General features: G+C 39.7%; 2 protein-coding genes across 2 annotated transcripts in view; one reads left to right on the top strand and one right to left on the bottom strand.

Moving 5' to 3' along the window:
- Nucleotides 1–21,725, top strand: part of LOC121899247 (protein kinase C-binding protein NELL1-like) — a 280,357-nt gene that overhangs the window by 127,054 nt on the left and 131,578 nt on the right. The gene's annotated exons all lie outside the window — the stretch shown is intronic.
- Nucleotides 13,973–20,309, bottom strand: LOC121899255 (piggyBac transposable element-derived protein 4-like). The gene is made up of 2 exons (XM_042414959.1): nucleotides 20,052–20,309; nucleotides 13,973–18,350 (listed from the first exon to the last, which is right to left on the bottom strand). Exons 1-2 carry the CDS (start codon nucleotides 20,177–20,179, stop codon nucleotides 16,262–16,264), a joined length of 2,217 nt encoding a protein of 738 aa, XP_042270893.1. The 5' UTR covers nucleotides 20,180–20,309; the 3' UTR covers nucleotides 13,973–16,261.

The raw sequence follows: 21,725 nt of genomic DNA, 5'->3' as shown, positions 1-21,725 counted from the left end.
CCACCGACTTTGGTCACACATAACAACACCAGGAGCCAGAGAAACATGGAAATACACACCTGTACTGTGTCAAGAAGGATTTATTCATCTTATATCACAGACCACTTTAGAGTCAAGTCATTACTATTAATGTTCTGAATGCAGTGCTGATGGGAGCAAATGAGATGTACGCTGAGAGGCGTAATGCAGTAGAAAGTGACTTATTGATTGGGAGCAGTTTAGATAATCCTCATTTGTCCTTATTCAGCCTGCGATGATGGGAGCAGCAGTTTGTGTCTGTCTCCTGTGGCATCAGCCAGGACTGCTGGTTGAATTGGCTCTCACTCAGTGGCATTAAAGAGTAATTGGCCATGTTTGTACTTGTGAATCAATCAGGTTCTCTGTGGGAACTCTGTCTCTGCTGTGTTAAAACAAGGATGTAATGACAGGGAACGGATGAGCAACAGCGTCTGTTCTTCCTCAGTTCTGTACATTGAAGAGAGAGGGTGTTGAGGTAGGGTTAGAGGTGGGGGGAGACACAAAGGGGTAGACGGACAGGCAGTAAGTAAGTTAGATAAAGACAAGGACAAGCTAAAAGGCCTTGGCACAAGCATCTGCCAACAAACTGCTATAAACTGTGACTTTTGTAAAAATGCGTGTTTGTTGTTTGACCTCCCGGACAAACAGCACATGATGCCTGTTTAGTAATCAACTTGAAAGCCCACAATATTCACACCAGCACCCACATGCACCAACAGACAGGATGATACAGCAGTTCAAAATGCTAGTAAAAGGTGAAAAATATAAATCTGGTTAAACACTAGTTATAGTGGGTATAGGGGTTCTGGTACAGACTCAAGAGAGTCTGTGTAAAGAAAAGTAATTGTGGTCCATTACAGAAGGTTCTCTGTTGACAAATGTTGAACCCACTGTGTCAAATTCACAAATGTTCTTTGACAATTTAAGTCAAGTTAAAGCCACATGTATTACATGTGTGTAAAAAGACCCAAAACCAGCACGATATGGCCATAACATGAATTGTCATCCATTCAGTATTATCAAGACTTTCATTCAGGTTCCATGCAGCACAAGTCAAATTGATTTCACAAATATGTCATCTTGTTAAGCTGTTTTTTTTTAACTATGCTTAAAATGTCACATAGAAGTTTTGCTATCCTAGAATAAGTTTGTATTTTCAACATTAATTGATATGATACTTTGTGAGAACTAATGGCATAAGTTTCCAACCCAGGATGAACTGAACATTACAGACATTTCAATGCAGGTCAAGAGATATGTGTCAGCCATATCTGAACCAAATCGAGTAAGAAGGTCAGTGGTTCAATCCCCCAACCAGCAGGATCAAATCTGACTGTAAGAGCAGCGCTTTCCACTGCCCCAATTGCTTCAATGAGTGCTCAGTGGCCAGACTGTGGTAACACTGGGCAGCTTCCAGGTGTGAAAGTGTTAAACTGTTTGAGTGTGGAGCAGTCTTCTTGAAAAAAAGGGTGTTGTTTTCAGTGAAACTACCCCAGTTAAAGGATAATTCTGGTTTATCCTGGTTTATCCTATTTTCATGGGTCCTCAGTTCTAGTGATTATGAGAACATTGTACTCACAAAGTTAATTGCAGAGATCTTGGAATGTGGCAACATTGCAAAAAAGAAGTCTGGAAGAGGAAATGGACAGTAAAACTATTTCCCAAACTGTCCACTGTAAACATCCATCTCAGTTTACAGATCGACATCCTGGTTTAACTTTGACCTACTGTTCGTAGCTGTGTGCACAGTTTTCCTGCACAATGTGGAACTATTGCAGAAATTTCTGGTGCGCTCACTTGTGGTTTAGATAATCTGGCTAAACTGCTGGCTTGTTTACAACCTGCCTTATTACCTAACTGCTTGGGTTTCTTGCTGTGCCAGACTTTGTTGTATTGATGTTGACATGTGCCCAGATCTCAGCAGTTACTCTGGTGAGTACAATAACAGATAGAAACAAAGGCCAAAGCTATGAAAATACAATAAGAAATAAACCTGAATTATTCTTTAATAAAAGGTTATGAAAGCCTCTCCGCTAACAAAAAAGCAGACAGACAGGCAGGGGTAAAAAAAACAAAAAAACAATAAAACTGTTTCCGCTCAGAAAGAGATCATGAAAGAGAGGACACAATGCACAATGCAATGCAAGCAGTGCTGCTAGCCGAGCTCTGTCCATGGTGCTGAAAGTCTGAGAGTGTGAGCAGGGCTTCTCCATGTGCAGTAGGTGGAATGCCTCGGCCTACAGTGAAACACTGGCAGAGGTCAGCTAGAGCCACAGTGGGTGAGCACTCTCGTAAAAGGTCAATAAAAGACTTGTAATGAATTACAGTCATTTCACTGAACGAAAGTGTACTGTGTGTGTGTGTGTATTGTTGCTCCTCTGAGTCCCACCTCTCCCTCCCTGTCTTACTTCTCAAACTCTCTTCTGGGTGGCATCCATCTCTGCCATCTGCACTACACTGTGACTGCATGTGATCCAACACAGCCCATGCTGTCCTTGGCATCACTCCATTCCCTCGCCTCATTCCTCATACGGATATTTATCCCTGCTTATTCCCATTCAATTTCCTGAACATTTCCGAGCTGTAGGGGATTGGAGTGGTAATCCTCGAGCCAGAGGGCTTGCTGGCTTGCTGCTCTGCATGGTCTATGGGCTAAAGTGTTCAAATTTCCATTGGAATTGAGCCTGAAAGCTCCCGTGCAAGCCTGAAAAACTTATTTGCTCTAAGTAGCGTAATGGGACTGAATGCAGATCACCTAAAGGCCTGTTTTATTTCATTACCATGGATCAGTGATTTGCCCCAAACGCTAGGACAATTTAGGAATTAGATTACATATATCGCCACTGTAATCTTTTCAGAGAAGCCAGATTTTAATAAAACTTTGTCTAAATGTAACCAGTAAGTTGTTTTTTGTAAAGCCAAGGGGTCAGATATATAAGGTATATAAGGTGTCTCACAGTTGCATACTAGCTGGCCCTCTCATTTTAAAAATGATGTAGGGTTTGCACCTCAATAATATAGCACAGTATGGCAGTGCATTCTAATGCAGGGACCCACTCATAGAAAACATAGCATTCATCAGTGGTGAACTCCAGCTGCAGTTGCAGTTTGATGAAGGAAACTGCTGGGCTGAAGCAGGCAGACATTGCCATTCACTGGCCGTGTAGCACTCCACTACAGTGTTGTTGCAGACATGCATGCAGAGATTACATCACTGGTTTTCAGTACTGTGAGATACTCCATCAATCAAATACTGTCTTTGTCCCAATTCAGTGGCCACCTCCTTCTAAGGACATGGCTTATGGAGGTGTGAAGGACTGAAGGAAAGTGGACTCTTGCACTCCCTTTCCAAAAGTGGCAGTCCAGCCTCAACATGACCCAAATTAATGGTGCATTTTTGTGATCTTCATCAACTCATACAGTTGAGAATTTCAGTTTAGCACCAGGGAATTGCACTGGAATGACCAACAATAGAGTAAATACCAGTGATACAGTTGGGCAAGTTTGACAATTGATTCCTTTGTTTAAAGTATGGTTTAATCATGAATATGTACAAGTTCCAATAACCTTTGAAGCCCCATAGTGATCAACAACATATCCAAGCTGCTAACAAGGACAAAATTGACCTGATTTCCATTTTTCTAAAGTTGCTTTTTCATTGGTCCAGTCCATGTGATATATTCACCAGTGACAGATGACCACCTGAACACAAACACTGAGTAGACCAAACTACTTGGTTGTTTTACATATTTCCTGACATTTTGAGTTGAAAAAGTCCTTGAAAGTATCATATAACATATGACTGGTGTACGGTTGATTTTGGGAGACAGCTGCAAAGGAGACTTTGATTGTGTCCTCTAAATTCAGGAAAAGACAACTTGGACTTGGAGGATCTTTTGCGGCGGGGCAGGCCTTGTTGACCCGTTACAACATATTCAGTATTGGCAGGCCATGAATTGGGACACAGCTACAATCTGAACACAGACAATCAAAAAAAAATCACTTTAGGTCATTGCCTGTGTTCTGGCTGGAAGGTGAAGATATGGCTGCAGTCGGGTCTGGACACGGACAGACGCTCCTCCTCAGTCTTCCCTTCAGTCATCCCCAATCTGTTAATTACAGTAGAAGCCACAGGGACTAATGATCATGTTCCACAGGGTGGTAATGACACAATTATAACTACGAGAACATCAGTCATCTCCACTTAGCTCAGGCAGTGTCCTTGGCCTTTTAGACACACACACACACACCATTCAGACTAGTGAATAAGACAAGAACTAAATTACTCTCTTAAACAAAGTTACTGAACTGACAGGCCTTTTTGAAAGACAAGATTAGTATCCAGGGGCTGCACCAAGTAAATGCACAGGTTGTAATAAAAACTATGTATCAGCAGCGCACAAATCATTCTGTTCTGCCTAAATATACAGTATGTCAAGTGACGAATGACTGAATGAATATTATGGCTCAGTTGTCCCTTTGTTGAGGGAATGATGAGATAGTTTGTATGCCAAGACTCTAAATTTATCAGGAAGTTCAGCTTTGTTCTGGGATTGATTTTAGCCCTCAGAGTACATGTCAAGGATTTTCCCTTGAAGTGGTGATTTTCTGCTTGGCTCCACAAAGCACGACAGCACAGAGTGGTTTATGACCTCAAACTAAGGCCAGGCTGCCTTATATTCACACCATATTTAACCGCTTACAATTAAACCCGCCAACAACATTTCATTGTAACTGTCACAGCACTAATTTAATGCTCCAGTGCAACCGAGATGAGCTGTGACTTTATAAGGAAGCAGGGATGATGCCACGCACACATCATGTCTATAAAAAAATGTGTACAGAGTGAAGGTCAGTTAATCTAACTGAATGTTATTGCAGTGAGCATTGAGTGTTGTCCTTTGAAATGTTTTAGAGGAGCAAACTGCGGATTTTCAACTTTGTTTCCTTGTATTCACAGCATAGACTGTGGCTGATGTCAAGCATAGATTTTTGAAGGGGCCTTTTTAAAGTTTTCTGAGAAAGAGTTTTTTAAATGGATCCGGTGCAGACAGAGATTTTTATGAAGCTAGCATCAGACAGGCATTAAAGAAAGTGCAGTTTAAGACACCTCTGGATTGCCTTCCAAGCATTTCAGTGAGTTCAGTGTGAGGCTGGTTATAACGATAAATTCATGGAGTCACAGAAATGCTGTCAGCTAGATACAAAACCTTCCCTACCAAATTTAGCCATGAATTTATTTTGATTTCTAGATGTCTTTTGTCCCACTGTATAAATGACCAAATGCTGAAGATAATGCTTTTTGTAAATTGCTTTTTTCTTCTTCATCTTTTTGTGTGTATATTGTTTTGATCCTCCCCAACTGTAGAACATGAAGCCAAATGTTGTACATTTCTTTCTACAAGCAGAAACACTTGCTTTTAGTAGGTTAACCCAGGCAGAAAGGTCCTTCTTCGCCAACACCAAACACTATTTTTGCACAAATGAATCTTCCAATGATGATATCCTTCAGTCTCTCTGTCCCTGACTCTCTTGATCATTTTGGTGTTGTGATCTTTTCCATATTTGCAGACAAAGTGAATCTGGAGGAGTGTGTTTGTGGGCTTTTGTCTACCTAATGCAGGTGGTTTAGATCTTAATTCTCATTCCTTTTGCAGCACTATTCTCATAGTTGACAGTATATAGGTACTCCGCTGTATGTCTCCGACTGTAAGAGCCTGGCATGTTTATGGTGTCAACAGAGCAAGAAGTTAAAAATATTTTAAATTCGAACTGCACTGTGCCATGCTTCAAAGGGGTTTTCAATAGTCTCATAGCATCAGCAGGAGTCTCATCTAGTGCTTCCCAAAAAATATCTGCCAAGTGCTCCCAGCTATAATATAGATGCTCAGAGTACAAAGGGCCTCAGCTCTCTGCACCTGTTGCCCAAAGCATATCAACTGTGGCTGTCTTTGAGGGGTGTAGTTTAGACCTGCTGCAGCGGTTCAGGCTGCCGGCAGAGTGAGGGAAGAGCACATCGATTTATTAGAGGTTTACACGATCAAAGCTGCACACGAAGCACTGTTATCATTTAGAATTCGGGGAAATCTCGATATCCTACACTGTGTAGCACAAGTCTCGCCTTCTAATATCCTGATTTTCTGATTTTTTCTGATGTCTGAGTCCAGAAGAGGCAGGTGTGGGAGAGGAGATAATCTTCTGCTATTTGCCAGTTCAAAAGAAAGTTGACAGTCTCAGTTGGCTCACAATTTCAGCTGTTTGTCCAGGGAATCACCTGTTACATTATAGCTTTAAAACTGAGATTTCTGTTGGACAAAGGCAGAGTTGTGTCTATGTGTGTGTATATGTGGTTACAACTTTTCTGAGAGGAAGCAGAACTTAAAAGGGTTTATGACTTGTAACTAATAGCTTTATTAGTGGGTAAAAATAATTTCTAATGCTTTACAGTAATACATGATTAATAAGTTCAACTTTTGAGTTTGGTCACAACTTGATGACTTATCGAAGTAGAAGAGGCCTTTATTGGGTGTGACTGATGTCATAGCATTTATAGCTGCAGGCTTATTTTAAAGTTAGAAATACATGGCCCTTTTCTAAAGGCTTAAAAATGTGTATGACTATAGACTTTATGGCTCATTAAAAAGTGATAAACTCAAACTCATGACCCATTAGTAATTAATTACTGACTATAACGTCTGCAGTTATAAAGGCATTAATAAAGGGTCATCAAAAAAAAAGTAATTGTAATGGTTTATTAACCACTACTATGAATTTTACCAAAATGGACAAGTGCAAGTCATATGTTTGTAATTAGTAACGTCCCCACCTTTCATGCTGTGTTGAGGAATTTTACGTACAAATTCATATGACGATTAATTGATTCAAAACATGTCAATCATAATGGCCTCACCTGAGTCTACATGAAGTGACACAAGGTACTCCTCTTGTTTTTGGAAATATTGGAACAAATGTCTGCATGTGTTTTAATCACTGTGGACTCGTGAACTGCAATGATTATATCTCTGTGTTGTTGTCCTCGTATTGTATTTTATTATTTTTATACTTATATGGACCTATGTGTCTGAAATAAAGTTAAATTTAAATTGAATTGAAATTATTAGGGCTCTGAATGGCCTTTCTGTTTTTCTTTAGTTTGTTTGCATGGCTTACAACAAATATACCCTTTGCTGAGTTTGTCTTATTAGTGGGCAGCATCCCTTTGCTTTAAAGGCTTTGTGTGACACTTTGTGTTTTCATTGATGTTTAGTGAGTTTGGTTTTAGGTTATAATTTTAGGGTTCAGAGTTTAGTTTAGAATTATTGCTATTACTGCTATTGCTTACATTAGTGTCATGCTGCTTTCACATCCTTTCAGATGAAGCAGAGGAATGGGTTGAACATTTAATATTTTGCTGGCAAAGCTGATTGTGAGCTAATAAGTCTCGGTCTGCTAAATTAAAATTAATTTATGTTTTCAACCTGTGTTAATATGTTTTCACAATTTCTGTTTTGCTAATGAGAGATATCAAAGCATTAAAAAAATTCCCCAAGCCCTTCTTGTATTTACCACCAGGGGGCTAATTAATGAATGAACTTTTCCCCGGTCTTCAGCCTGTTTTTAGAGTAAATCTGAAATGACAGAACATGGTGTAAAGATAGAGGTTAAACATGTAATGGCAGTTGTTAAGCTTAGTTTTTTAAATGTTGTCAGTGGAAGGTCATTGTAAGTGAAGAGATTCAAACCAGTGTCTTCTGATTATCTTCACGCTCCCTCTGGAAATGCTTTGAAACATTCACTTCTCTGGCTGGCAGATGGCTACATTGAAAGGTTCAGTGTTAATGAAGAGCAGCTGGTGGAGTTTTGGTTTGACCTTCATGTGATGATCGTCCTGCAGTGAGCGTAGGGGAACTCCCCAATCACACGTGTGCAACTCCTCTGATGGATGACATACGTACACACCTAACTAGTGTACAGAATCACACATAACATACACACACACACAGTGTCAAACATTTGTGTATTATTTCAATGATGGTGAATAAAATTGACTTCTACACTGCATATGCATATTTTGGTTCTTAGCCAAATAGCCAAATGTCTTCTGCAAGTCTACAACATGGCACTTTATCATCATAGCTAGAAGAACAAGAAGGAGGATTGGAATAGACAGATGCTTTCTGTATCATAACTATTTTTTTTGGAAAGGAGCACTCCACTGATTTTATGCATGAGTTTGAGTTACCGTATCATGAGGAGTACTTCACAGCCTGTGAAAACAGTTGTATGATGTCTTATGTGGCTCTAGATGGAGCTTTATAAAGTTGTAAAAAATAATCCTGCTGACATTATCTGGGTTTGGTCTTAAAGTCTGTAAATTTGTAATGAACATCTTGCATTTCAAACAGGTGGTATTTAGTTTGAAAGGCACGGCCGCTTACATGGAGGATCTAACAAAAAGAAGCGAGTTCCATTATAGGGAATATAGGATTCAGTGTGTTTGGAGCACTAACTGCATATAAAGATGGACAATGCATCAACACTTCCTACAGCTATGCATGTCTGGGAGCTGCCATCTTGCTTGTGTGACATCATTTGGAGCCAGAGTCTGCGCAGTAGAGTTGGGTGGCAGGATGTCCCATCTGCTAACATGAAGGGGGTGAGATTTATGACCTATACTGCAGCCAGCCACCGGGGAGCAATCAAGATTTTTCAGCTTCACTTTTGAAGAGCTGTCATGACATCCATATTTATATACAGTCAGTGGTTTGGAGCATCAGCCATACTAGTCTCCAAAAGTCAGGTGACCTTGACTTCTGCTGGTTGAATTCTGACCATTCTTTTTATGTCCCTCCACACCAACATGACTACACTCATTTATACCTGACATTTCCCTAGTATATTGCATTGATTTGGCAGATAGTGATATTGAGCTCGGTACAACTACAGTCTGATATCTCGGCCCCTCAACAGGTCTCATGTCGCAGTGATTTACTCAAGGGCACCTTGGCAGGATGTATTTAGGAGGGGCAAACGCTGCTCTTTTTATCTTTTATCCGGAGGATCAAACCATCAACCCTGTGGCCACAATCCCACTTCTTAAAACTATAGTCAATGACAGTTGTCTATGTTTTATGGCTCATGGGTGCCCTGTCTTAGTAGGTGAATGCCACTGATAGCTATAATGTCGTCACACAAATGTAGCAAATTCATATTAAAATGCCCCCTGTATGAAAATGTTGTTTTTGTGATTTATTAATATTCTACAAAGTTGTGCAAGGAGTGGATATAATGCATTTCATAATATTGAATTGATCATTTGATCATATGATATGACAAAGTGCATTTGTCAAACAAGCTAGCTATTGTGCAAAAATAATTTGTGGATCTTTTATAGTGTGCTGGGAGCCAACTGTATCACTGACAAGTATATGCTGTTCCTATCCATACAATGCATCATTCATCCACCAGACACAACACAAAGCAGAGTCAACAGGTTACATAACAAGCCAGATTCAATGGTGTCTGGCTGAGCTCAGTTACTTGAAGTAAATGCATTAAGTTAGTATCTTAATATGTAACAGTTTTTATGCCAGAAGAAACCACAAAATTATGTGTTTTACCCCAGTAAACAGCATGACTGAATATCTAATAAAATAATTGCTATAACCCTAATCAGGACATCTCCAACACCTACAGTGCCAGAACAGGCAGAAGTTGTGACTGAGCATCAGTGTTGCTGTGTGAGGAGGAGGTGAGCAAGGCACGAGGACAGCTGAGTGACTTGATAATTGAGCCCTGGGTTATTCACATGTTAGATCATTTAATGAGTCAGACAGCGGAGAGGGTATCCTCTGCTTGGGAGCTGCTGACTTCATTAAGAACAGTAATGGTGTGTAATGATGTGATAAGGCTTTACCCTGTGAGAGTGCAGCAGCGGGGTGTTGACATCCAGCACCATTACCATAATGACAGGGCACGTAGTATTGTTAGGGCATATGCTGTCCGTCTGATTGGCCAAGCTTAGGGTCAGTGATCAGGTTGACATAATGAATAATGTGTTGTGAGGCTTGTGCCACCCGTTTCTCTTGGTGAAAAATGTTGCACCACAAAGCTGATAATCTACTTCACTGCTGGAATGTAGAAACTTACCCGAAGAATTCAACATTTTAAACTCAACCAGAATACTTGTTCCGGTTCTAAGATTATTTTATTCATCTGTTCATTTCTGTTTCTGCTTTTTAGGTATGGACAGGTTGAGAGTTTATCACATGGACCTTTTTGAACACAGGAATTTTTTCCAGGAACATTTAGAGACTGATCCAACTTTCCCTAGTTGGATCATGGGAAACTGAGGTTTAAATTTATAGTTCCTCCTCCCCAGAATGTCCCTGCTATAGGAGGAGTACTTTCATATTATTATTATATTACCATGGAGCTAATAGAGCAGTCTCTGCTGTCACTAATTGGCCATCAACTGTGAACAGCTTTTCTTCAGACTGGCTAGAACCAGAAGCTCGACCAGAGAACCGACTAATATAAATATTAAGACTGGAGATGGAAATTTTACAGACAGTTTTTGCCCTTCTGACTTTTTAGATCTCCTTTTCCACCTCTGTGGACGTCTCCATTCCAACATCCATTCAAGCATCACAAGAGCACAGTTAGAGTTTGAGTTATGCAGTTAACTCTCAATACTTCTCTGCTTGGCGAGAGGCTGCTCAGCCTGCCCTCCTCTTCTAAATGCAGCAGGTTTTATTTCCTTTCTTCACTAAGCAAAGGGATGAGGCACCTATTGTTATACATATGTGTAGACTTGCAGAGTAGAGGCGACAGGTCATGGTGGGGTTGCAGTTACTGATTTAGTTCCTGTGGCTCCTTGATCAATAGTTCTGAGGTCTGTGGGAGAACAATGTGGTTGCAGCACACACACAGAACATGGAAATTCCACACATAAAGAACCCAGCGTGTCAGGTGGGATTTGAGTCCAAGACTTTCTTCCTCTAACAATAACAATGATAATAATAAGCTTCATATATACGGTACCTTTCATATATAAAATGCAGCTCAAAGTGCTTTATAGGAGAAAATGAAAACAAAGACACGGGTATTAAAAAAAAGACACAAGGGGCAATTCTATAAATAAAAAAGAGCAATAAAACAAATAAAAAAAACAATAAAAAAAGCATAAAATGGGTATAATGGCTATGAGGCATCAGAGCCATCCATTTATTTTAATGAGGGATTACTGTCATACCACCAGCAGTGTGGGTCAAATGAGCGTACATCAGTACTGTAGATCTGACTTTGGGATGTCAGTCATTCATTCGCAGTGATTCATTGTCTTTGCCTGGCTACTGTTACACAGGATCGAGAGGGGTTGAGGGCCCAGAGTCTATCCCAGCATGCACTAGACAGAAGAATAAGCTGTATTAACCACTGGGCTTCAGTGCCACCACTGAAAATGCACTGTGATGAATGAAAAAAGAAAGCTTATAAATCCAAATGCAGCGGAAAGATTGAATAAGCAATGTGATATTAACACTCAAACAAGTCTATTTCGTCTGTAGACATTAAATTTTATCACAGACAGGAGCTTGCTCTACCTTGCTGAAGATTATTAATCTCCTGTGAAATGGAAACAAAAGTTTGCCTTTCTGAGGCCTCTGCTTTATGGACTGAGCTATGAGATTCAGAATGGCACCTGCAGAATTGCTCCCAATTTAACGTCTGGAGGAAAACCAAATAGCGTCCGTGATTGTGATTGGCAGAAGGTTAAACAGTCTCTTATCTGCAGACACAGGATATACGTATAATCACAGAGGGATGCTCACATCACACCCTGAGAGTCTGCACGCATAGAAAAGGGAGCTATCGGGTTATTAATCTCACGCAGAACAGCTGTCATCCAGCTGCTAATGCATGTGTTCATGTACAGCTTCCATCAGACTAGAGCTGGATGGGTTCAGAGTTCACTCAGCCTTAGCGTGCTTAGCGTAGCTTAATCCAGCTTCCTTCCACTTTTTCAGTCTTTCTATTTTTTCTTTTCACCCAGCCATAATAAAAGGAACATGCACACTTAATCTCATTTGTGGACAAAATGTCAAGGGGGACATTTACATGCACAGGCCACTCTATTGTTGCAGTAATTGGTTTTGAGACAATATATGTATATAAACCTCATGACTATTTAGAATATTCGGACTAAGCCCAGGCTCTGTTTATGAGAAGCTCCATTATTATGTGGTTTATTACCATATTCATTTAACCTTATTTTTACCCTTGGTGCAGTTATCAGCTAAATAATGTAGCTGTTGCGTCTGACCAGTGGTCATTCTCACAATGCGTTAAACCCCCCCTTCCCTCCCGCAAATGTTTTTAATACAATTCCAAATCCGGTTGCCTTTGACATAGCACTGAGATTGTCACCTGTTTCTCTGATTACCGTCTCGCTATCGAATTTTCATGAAACAGCCTCTAGAAATGTACGCATTTATAGAAACAATTTGGTTTCTTTGTTTGTAAAAGATAATTGCCAAGAGCTAACAAAGATATCATTGCTGCAGTAATTCCACCAAACAGTATTTTATAACAATAGCAGCTACAAATTTGCTAATGCAGAGTAGAAAGTGCCGATAACAGTCTCAAAATTCTTACTTGTTCTTTGGTGTTATTTATTATATATACAAATGTCCAGCTCATATGGATATATTAGACATCCGATATACTGTACAGTTGCAGTGGTGAAACAATACTTGGAGTTGTGTTTTAGGCCCCCTTCCTAAAACACATGTCAAGTCTCATCCAACCATAACTCAAGAGAGATAAAGGTTGTTTTACTTAAAAGGTAAACCCCTAAAATCATTATATAAAAAGGAACACTTTGTTTTTAACCCGACCGAAATCGCATAACAATCAAAACCTGTCGTCTCCACGGAGACCATTTAACCTGCTGTTTCTACCGCTAATGGTAATGTGCCAGAATGCAACTGTGCCTTAGAGGTATTTGACATTTGGTTAAATTTTGCTTCAGGGCTCATGGTAATTTTTTTATGAGTATAATATGGTTTCAATATAGTCCATATTACCATTCATCAATAGACCATTTATTCATGCATGAAATATGCTCTGAGGGAGTTACTGTAATCTGCTGTTGAAAAATGAGTAGTAGTAGAAGAGATGAGTAGATATCGCCTCACTAGGGCAGGATGTGTGTTTTAAATGTCCCATTAACTTACTGAACAATATTTACTTATATTTTTGTCTTTTCTGCCTTTTAACTGTATATAATTCCAAAAATAGATAAATGATGAATGTGCAAGAAATTATCATGCAAACAAACAAAAATGTAATTTAGTATATTACTTCCACAACCCTACAGCTGAACTGCTGCAGCATTAGACAGAAAAAGTTTAAAACACAGTAAAAATACAGCAACTTAGTCATAATTTGTGTTGGTATTCATATGATCTCTCATTGTAACTGTCTAATATCTGAATTAGATTTTAGGCTGGCTTTGATATATAATTATTTTCGTGAGTGCTCCAAGTTACCAAATGATGATGAATCACTTTCATGATAATGAAAAATGTTATATTTGTAACACTCCCAATGTGCTACATCATTATTTTACATAATTAGAATCACTGAATCATGTCCACAAGCATCTCTTTCAAAGTGCTGAAATTATCTCAGCTCATTCCTGTCATACTAAATCGTTTAGTAAATGTGATTATCTCCTGATTGATTCGTCTTAGATATAAAAGTAGGCTGCAGTGTACTCTATGCTTTTAGCTTTTTTTTTTCTAATTTATCCAACACACCACCATGTAATGATAAAAATAATACTTCAAGACAAAAATAGAGTCCCTTTTTTGATCACAAACTATACCCCATACCAATAAAAACCCCTCACCATATACAGATCTTTTTAAACATTTTTATTTTCATGTTTTAACAGAGCAAGCACAAGAGCACAGTTCCTAATCTCTTCCCCATCGCACATATAAAAAGTCATAGAAGAGGCAGAGTGAAAAAAGTCTGGATTAATTAGAGATGTATCAAGGTTAACCAGAGGTATTGAGGTCCATAGCAGTTGTGAAACTTATTTTGGCAACGTTTCCATATACAGTAAATAGGACTGCAGCTTGCTAAGAAATAGTTGCACCAATTTCTGAGAACACAAGTTATCTTTTCAAGTGGAGCACAACTTTTCATTTCAAGACCCATTTAGCTATAAGGACATAAGTATTAAACATTGAGGTCACTGCATTTTTTATTTTGCACTATATAATGGTACAGTTTGGTATTTTTGTAAACAGAGAGAATTCCTTAAATAGGCATCAACAGTTGTCAAAATTCCTAAAAGGCAAAGATACGGGTCCTGTGGTTAAACACTTCCTGTCGTATCAGTCAGCTTGTCACAGATGTTGAGTTTGATGCAGAGATAGGTAACAATGGAAGAGGGAGCTTTCTTATACACTACATCTAAAATAAGTCTGATAATTCAAGTTTGCATTAACAGTATTTCTGTCATTTCTGTGGAGTGAGGCAGAGTTGATGACTGAATAAATCAGTCTATATCTACAGTACCAGTAATGAGCAGGTTTAAAGGCACAATAGTGTTGTTTTTTTTCAAGTATGCTGTTTGCTCATGTAAACATCCTGGTTTTAGAAATCTTTATTCCAGTTTCAAAACCAGAATAGGGACTTTTATGAAAAACACCAACAGAAACTGGGATATTATGGCATACACCTTATACAGGTTCCTTCCAGTCTGTCATGTATGCTGGTGCATCCTAAACCTGAGTTGTGTTATAGTCAGAGTCAAACTGAAGAAGCCAAATCCAAATGAGCATGTTTAAATGCAACCAGAAACTAAAACAAGTTCATCCTCAACTGTTGAGGAAAGTCAGAAGACAGAAATGTCAAAGAGTGGCTGACATGCAAAAAAAAACAAAAACAAAAGGCCTGTGCCAACAGAGATGATCAGAAACCTGGATGATGACATAATCATGTAAACAAAGAAGTTTCATTCAAACCAAGATGAAACCCACTCAACATAGTGTAGTACATGTAAATATACTTGATGGTACCTTTTAAAAAAAACTGTCTTCTACATCAATCTTTATATTCAAGTGTGATTCCCATGTCTTCTTTGAGTTACAGTATACAATCTGCATTCATTCATCAAGAGTACATTGAAATAAATCTATATGCACTTCCTTCATGAAGCAACACCAGTGAGCACTGGTTAAGTAATCTCAGGTTCCAGGGATGTTATGAGAGAACATCTTAGTCACAGATAACAAAAGACATGAGGTATATATCTTCACAGTAGTCTTTCAGGTAGATGTTGATACAGTAGATATATATCCACTTATGATGTTAAATCTTCAGAATCCTATTATTCAGAGTCACTGGGTCTGAGATCACTTCTCCAGGGTGTTTTAGATGATAGTCCAGTTTTCAGTCCAAGATTTCCGTTTCCATAATACCTTATTGTGATTAAATGTATTAAAGCATTTTAAACAGTCCTGGTTGATATAGCTTAAGGATAAAATATGGACCTTCTCCTTAAGAGCATGTAGTCCAATTTAAGGCCAGGAGGTCACTCTGCCATGTAAAACTTTTTCAAGCTGGTTAGTCAAAGACCACCAACATTGTGACTCCCATGAGCTGCATCTGCAACTCCACCCCTTGAGTCGCTAGAACAAAGGTGCAGCTAGGCTCTCCCTGAAATTACACAAGGCAGTAACATGGTCGCTTCCCAGTTTGTAAGAGAGTTTACAATTCCATATAAATTCCTAATGTTTTTTATGAAGGGTTTTAGAGACACTTTGAGGTATTGTAACGGGCTATGACCAGGAGACATACTGAAGCTTGACAATATACTGAGTATTACAGTTAATTCTGCCGATTATGATAATGCATAGATTCATCTATTTATGGAGATCCTCTTCTAGTTCACTTAAGATTTTTAAGGTTATCTGTTCTACATCTATTATCTCAAGATATGTAATACTACTTGGAGACAATTTGAACAGGTTTGTTAAGCACAACCTTATGAGCTAACAACATAGGTATCTAGGGGTTAGTAATTTGGCAAAGGAACCAAAAGAAAGTTGGACATTTGTTCACTAGTTGTGATCAAAGGCACACATTTAGCAAAGATGCCTGAGCACATTTGTTCCTTTTACCTGTCAAATGCCCTTTATACAAACTATAAGCAAAGAAGTCCAGTTACTTAGACACAGATGCTATTGCTTCTATGCCACTCACTGTAGCAGTTCCTTAAAGTAGTGAAACAAAGTGTTTTCTGGCAAGTGCTGCAATAGACCGGCGACTTTCTTTTGCAGACCACGCATGCCCTTCTGCCGGCTGTGGCTCGATTTCTGGAGGCCACATTTCTCATTTTTTCTACAAAGTAAGCTGGTAGGTGACCTAAACCAGGGACATCTGCGGCTGTAGCAGTTTGCACCTCAGTGGATGGAGAAGCAGGAGGTAACGTGGAAGAAGAAGCAGGAGGTACGTTGGACGGGACAGGAGGTGAGAGGGGTGACACGGTGGACGGGGAGGCAGGCGGCACTGTGGACAGGGAGGAAGGTGTCGGGCGGGCTGAAAGGTCTTTCGATGGGGAGGGATGTGGCAGTTTGAACGGAGAGGCAGGCATCATAAAGTTTTGAGGAGCTGACCGGCGTGGAGTGGACCCGATCTCAGCCAGGGACAAAATCAGTTGCTCCCTGAAGTTTTTCTGTGTTATTACAGGCCGATTCTGCAGTTTGCACATTTCTTTATGGAGGATGAAGGCATTCACAGTGGCTATGTCCACAAAATGATAAAACAGAGTTTTGTACCATTTCCGAGTTTTATGAAGGACATTGTAGTAGCCAATGAGCGCATCTGACAAGTCGACACCCCCCATGTGCTGGTTGTAATCTCTGACGCAACCTGGAATAGGCACTTTATTTACTGTCCACTGTCCATCTGCATCTTTCACTTTGCGCTTGACCATGTCATTGCTATATGCTTTGTGAATGGTTGAACACATTGTTACTTCCCGGGTGTCTAACCATTTAACAAACAGCAACTCTCCTTTTCTGATCCACCGGATGGTTCCTCTTGGTGTTTTCTCGGACATGTCGTTCCGTTTTGTTTTGGGATAACCGGATACGTTACAACGAACGGTGCCGCATGCCCAGATTTTTTTCTGAAGGAGGTCACGGAATAGAGTCGGACTGGTGTAAAAGTTGTCCACATAGAGCTTGTATCCTTTGCCTAGAAAGGGGATCTTCAGCAGTCTCATGACAGCGTCATAGCTTAGCCCCTTCCCCGTGGGCTCACCTTCCTTTCCTGCGTACACAAAAAAGTTCAGGGTGTAGGCACACACAGAGTCCGCTAAAACAAAAAGCTTAAAACCCCATTTTGTAGGCTTGTTTCTAATATACTGCTTGAGCCCGATCCTCGCTTTACTCGCCACCATCCTTTCATCAATGGAGATATGCTGGTGGGGGTGAAAGAATGTATGGCAGGCCTCCAAAATCTGTTCGTAGAGCGGCTTTATTTTGCAAAGTCTGTCATACCCTGATGTCCCTTTCTTCTGGTCATTAGCCGCTTCAACTGCGGGATCATTCATGTGTAGACTGCGGGAGATGGCGAGAAAGCGTCTGCAGGGCATGACAGATCCGGGGAACGGCAGGCAGAACAGCTTAGATCCTCTCCAGAACTCTTTCAGAGTTTTTAGCGGTACGATACCCATGTAGAGGACAAGGCAGATGAAGGAGTACATATCTGCTGTTGTGACAGGAACCCAGCTTTCCCTTTGGCCTTCACATTTCTTTTTCCCATAGATATTGGTGTTTATTACCAATGTATCAATTACTGTCGTAGAGAAGAACAACTGGAACAGTTCGAGCGGTGTGTAATTTGCAGTTCTGTTCAGCTGTGGCCCTACGTCCCTCTCAGGTCTGAAGCGCGGTTGAGGAGGCTCCACATCTTCCTCATCTAGGTTACGCCACCAATCCTCATCTGCTCCATCCTCTTCCTCTCTCCTGACATAGCTTCGTGCTTGTTTGCGCTTGCTCTTTCCACTTTCACCTCTCCTGCGTGGAGTGGATACCGTACGACCAGCGTGAGGAGAGGAGTTTTTTTTGGGTGTAGATGCACGTTGGATCTGCTTTCTGAGGGGTCTCCGTTCACACTTCTTAGATGGGGATTTCAAGGGTGATGATGCCGAAGAAGCAGAAACTGAGCGGCAACGCTTCCTGGATGCTCTTCTCTTCGTGGGGGTTCTGTCACACTCCTCATCTGAACTGTCCTCAGTGGTGAAGTCTTTCCTGTAAATAAAGTAGAAGGGTAAAAATTAAGATAAAGTTGTTTCTATAAATAAAATTGTTCAGTGCTATTTTCCCCAAACCATTCTTTACAGACAAGACTAAGGGAAGCAATTCTAGGTTATCTACAAAAAAATAAGGTGAAATGTAAAGATAAAAACAAAAAAACACACACAAACACATTAAGTGGTCCTAATAGGGGCCATAATATTATTGTAAAGCTGCTACTTTAATAAAAAGGATGTAATGTTTTACTACAAATAAAGGAAGAAGAGTAATTCAATAGCGGTGGGGAGTTTACCACCACTCACATTGTGAAATATGACAATGCATACTGTGAGTATTAGGCCATTGTGGGCAAAGTTGCAAATCGTTGACTATGACTGATTTATGGTAATATTATTTTATGATTTTTGCAACAATGTGATGAAACCTTGATTTGTCAAGTATTCAATTAGCCAAAAACATTGTCATCAGATTATTATATCCATTGACAGTTTCTTACTGGATTTGTAATGGGACTGTATATTAATATTGCAATACAAAACTACATATAGAGGGTTTTTATCCATGTTGTCCACCACCAACTACTGTTAATATGTCTATTAGTGGTTAAGAATGTGAGTATATGATGTAATTTTAATTAGTTAAGTGATATTAATATACTGTATTGCTGTAAAAGTAATGAAAACTCAATTTAAAAGAATATTGTTATACTACTATTACTTTATAGACTCGGTTGCCAGACATTATTTACAAACAAACAGGCTCAGTTGTACTGAACTTCATGTGTTAAACTGGTGGAATGATCCATTAATGGTTAGTCATATAATGACGGTGATACACAGTGTTGTTTTGTCCAAAATCCGATTCTCACTAACTCCATGATGACGCATGTAGTACATTGATGAAAAGCCTTTTACTTGATTGTTGTTGGTGTGCTGACCTTGAAGTTGTCATGCAAATTGTATTTTATCCAAAGTTTATTTCAAGCTAATATTTAACCCAAAAGATGCAATAAAAAAAAAATGTACAACCCTTACAAAATGTAGGCACCCGCCTCGCCATTATTATACCCGCCTCACATTCTTCTGGGCCACAGCTTATTTATTAAGTCTCGATTCACCACTGTCCTATATAGAATATTGTATGCATGCCTCCTCTTTAAATTAAAGTGAACCTATAAGTTGATGCCCAACACAATAAGGCGACATATCAACGGGACAACTGCTTAAATTTACAACTGTGGCCTTGAAACGCGCACGAGCCTCAGTGTAGATAAATGCAGGAGGGTGGCGCGCGCGCACAAAAAAGAGACACACTGTAGCAAACTTTATTAATTTAAAACAGCACCAGACGACCAGCGCTGGTACTTAAGTCTCACGAAGTTAACTTTCCGCATGGTTTCCTGTGCTCCCCGAAGATGTTCACAGCGCTAACCATTGTGTCCGAGTACAAAGGAAACCCCTGCAGAGATGCACCAGAGCGGGCAGCAGTGTGTGTGTGTGTGTGAACACGGGAAGATGCCGCTCGATACTGCAGAGGAGCTGGACAACAGCTATTCTGACTGAATAACCTGTACAACAGCAATTTATAGACTTCCTGAGAAGGCCTATGTCAGTATCTATTTATCTATTATCAATTATATGCGCGGGTTAATTCCATTGGACTGATGCCAAAGGGGTGTTTGTACATTGTACTCACTGATTTGATTCTCGGGAAAACCCCTTCGGAATGTAGTCCTCATCCAGACTACAATTGCTGTATTCACTCTCAGAGTCTAAATCTGATTGCAGTTGTTCCGATTCATCCTCAGACTCTGAAAGACGCATTTCCGCAGTCCGATGAGATGTAAAATTTTTCCTGGGAAGACAGTTTCAGCGACGTGTGTCCTAACCCCGTGAGTTATCACTTTCTCCTCACGCACCCCTCAACTCAATGAAAAAAAAAATTCCTTTTACGCGGGCGCCTCTGGTCCCGGCGACTACATGCCATATATGGTTACAGAGCTTATTTCATTGGCTACAAGGACAGAGTCTTTATACAGTGCAGATTCCCTACTTGATAGGTTAGCTGCCAATAAAAGACATCACGGTCTCATACAATGATGTGCTTCTGGGATTGGCTGAGGGGATTAAAAGACCTGTTGGTCCGCCCGTTTCTGACGTAAAAGTATACATTTGATCACTTTAAACACAGTTTTTTAGAGATAGAAGTATTTATTCTAGATGTATCATCCACATTTACCTTATAGGCTATGTTTTCAGTCTTTAAAATGGAAAAAATGTGGGATTAATGCACCTGCACCTGTGAGTTTGCTGTTTAATCATTGTCAAAAAAATCTTTGCTCCCTGAAAGTTCTTACTTTTAATTAGAAAAGGCAACTCTGCAAAAAAAAAAAAAACGGGTAGAATTGTGTGTGTGTGTTTTTTTTTATAACTATAGCAGAAATAAAGTGTCCATGTTCATCAGTGCTAACCAATAAGCACTCATATCAGCATTATTTGCAGGGCCGTTGCTGACCATTTGGCTGCCCTAAGTGTAATTGCTTTGTGGTAAATAAATACAGATAAGGAAACACATTTTTCCAAACTAAGTGTTCTAGTATAACCAACAGGAGACCATTGATTTGTGAACACTACAGTGTATAAGAGTGAAGTTGTTGAATAGTTTTGTAGTATCTCTTTTCGACGGTCTTTGCACACTGGTATTCCACCTGTGAGTTTGCTGTTTAATCATTGTCAGAAAAATCTTTGGTCCCTGAAAGTTCTTACTTTTAATTAGAAAAGGCAACTCTGCAAATAACCGAGGACCGTTTTTAATATACATACACGCTAATCATAACAAAAATAAAGCGTCCATGTTCATCAGCGCTAATTAACAATCATTCATATCAGCATTATTTGTAACACCTCACCTTTGAAACTTATGAAATGATTTGGCATCTCCACCAGCGTGGGTCCCATGACTGAATAACTCAACTCTCCATTGTCATCTGTCCAAAAGATGGTGCCAAAAATGCATGAGTGAATCTCTTGAGAGTTCTGCAAAAAAAGTAATTAAAAAGTGTTTCCTCGCTGGCGTTCAATGAACAAAGGGAAATAGAACATTTAACTCTGTCACTAATGGAAAAAAAATAATAATAAGCGGTAGCAGAACAAGAACAGTTAATGAAGCGGAGAGAGGGGGAAGCCCTGTCTCTCATTATAATCTGTCATCAAGTGTATTCTTGAATTTAAAGCGTGATACGTTTAAATCTAACGCAACCTTCAGTGTGGGTAAATTGACCTATGAATTAAATTTCCTCTATAAGATTCTCACTGTCACATCCATTACAATTTGCTTTGTGTTTGATTATACTAAAAATATCAGTAAAAT

Source organism: Thunnus maccoyii, chromosome 1 (genome assembly GCF_910596095.1).
Source record: "Thunnus maccoyii chromosome 1, fThuMac1.1, whole genome shotgun sequence".
NCBI classification, from domain to species: domain Eukaryota; kingdom Metazoa; phylum Chordata; class Actinopteri; order Scombriformes; family Scombridae; genus Thunnus; species Thunnus maccoyii.
Note: the sequence above shows the minus strand (reverse complement) of the source record. Positions and strands in the feature narration are given on the sequence as shown.

What these genes read in the sequence shown, in the direction of transcription:
- LOC121899255 (XM_042414959.1), bottom strand. Translation starts at nt 20,179, where the DNA reads ATGCGTCTTTCAGAGTCTGAGGATGAATCGGAACAACTGCAATCAGAT. An exon ending in TTTTCCCGAGAATCAAATCA is followed by an intron (nt 18,351 to 20,051) that starts GTGAGTACAATG and finishes CTTTATTTACAG; the next exon opens with GAAAGACTTCACCACTGAGG.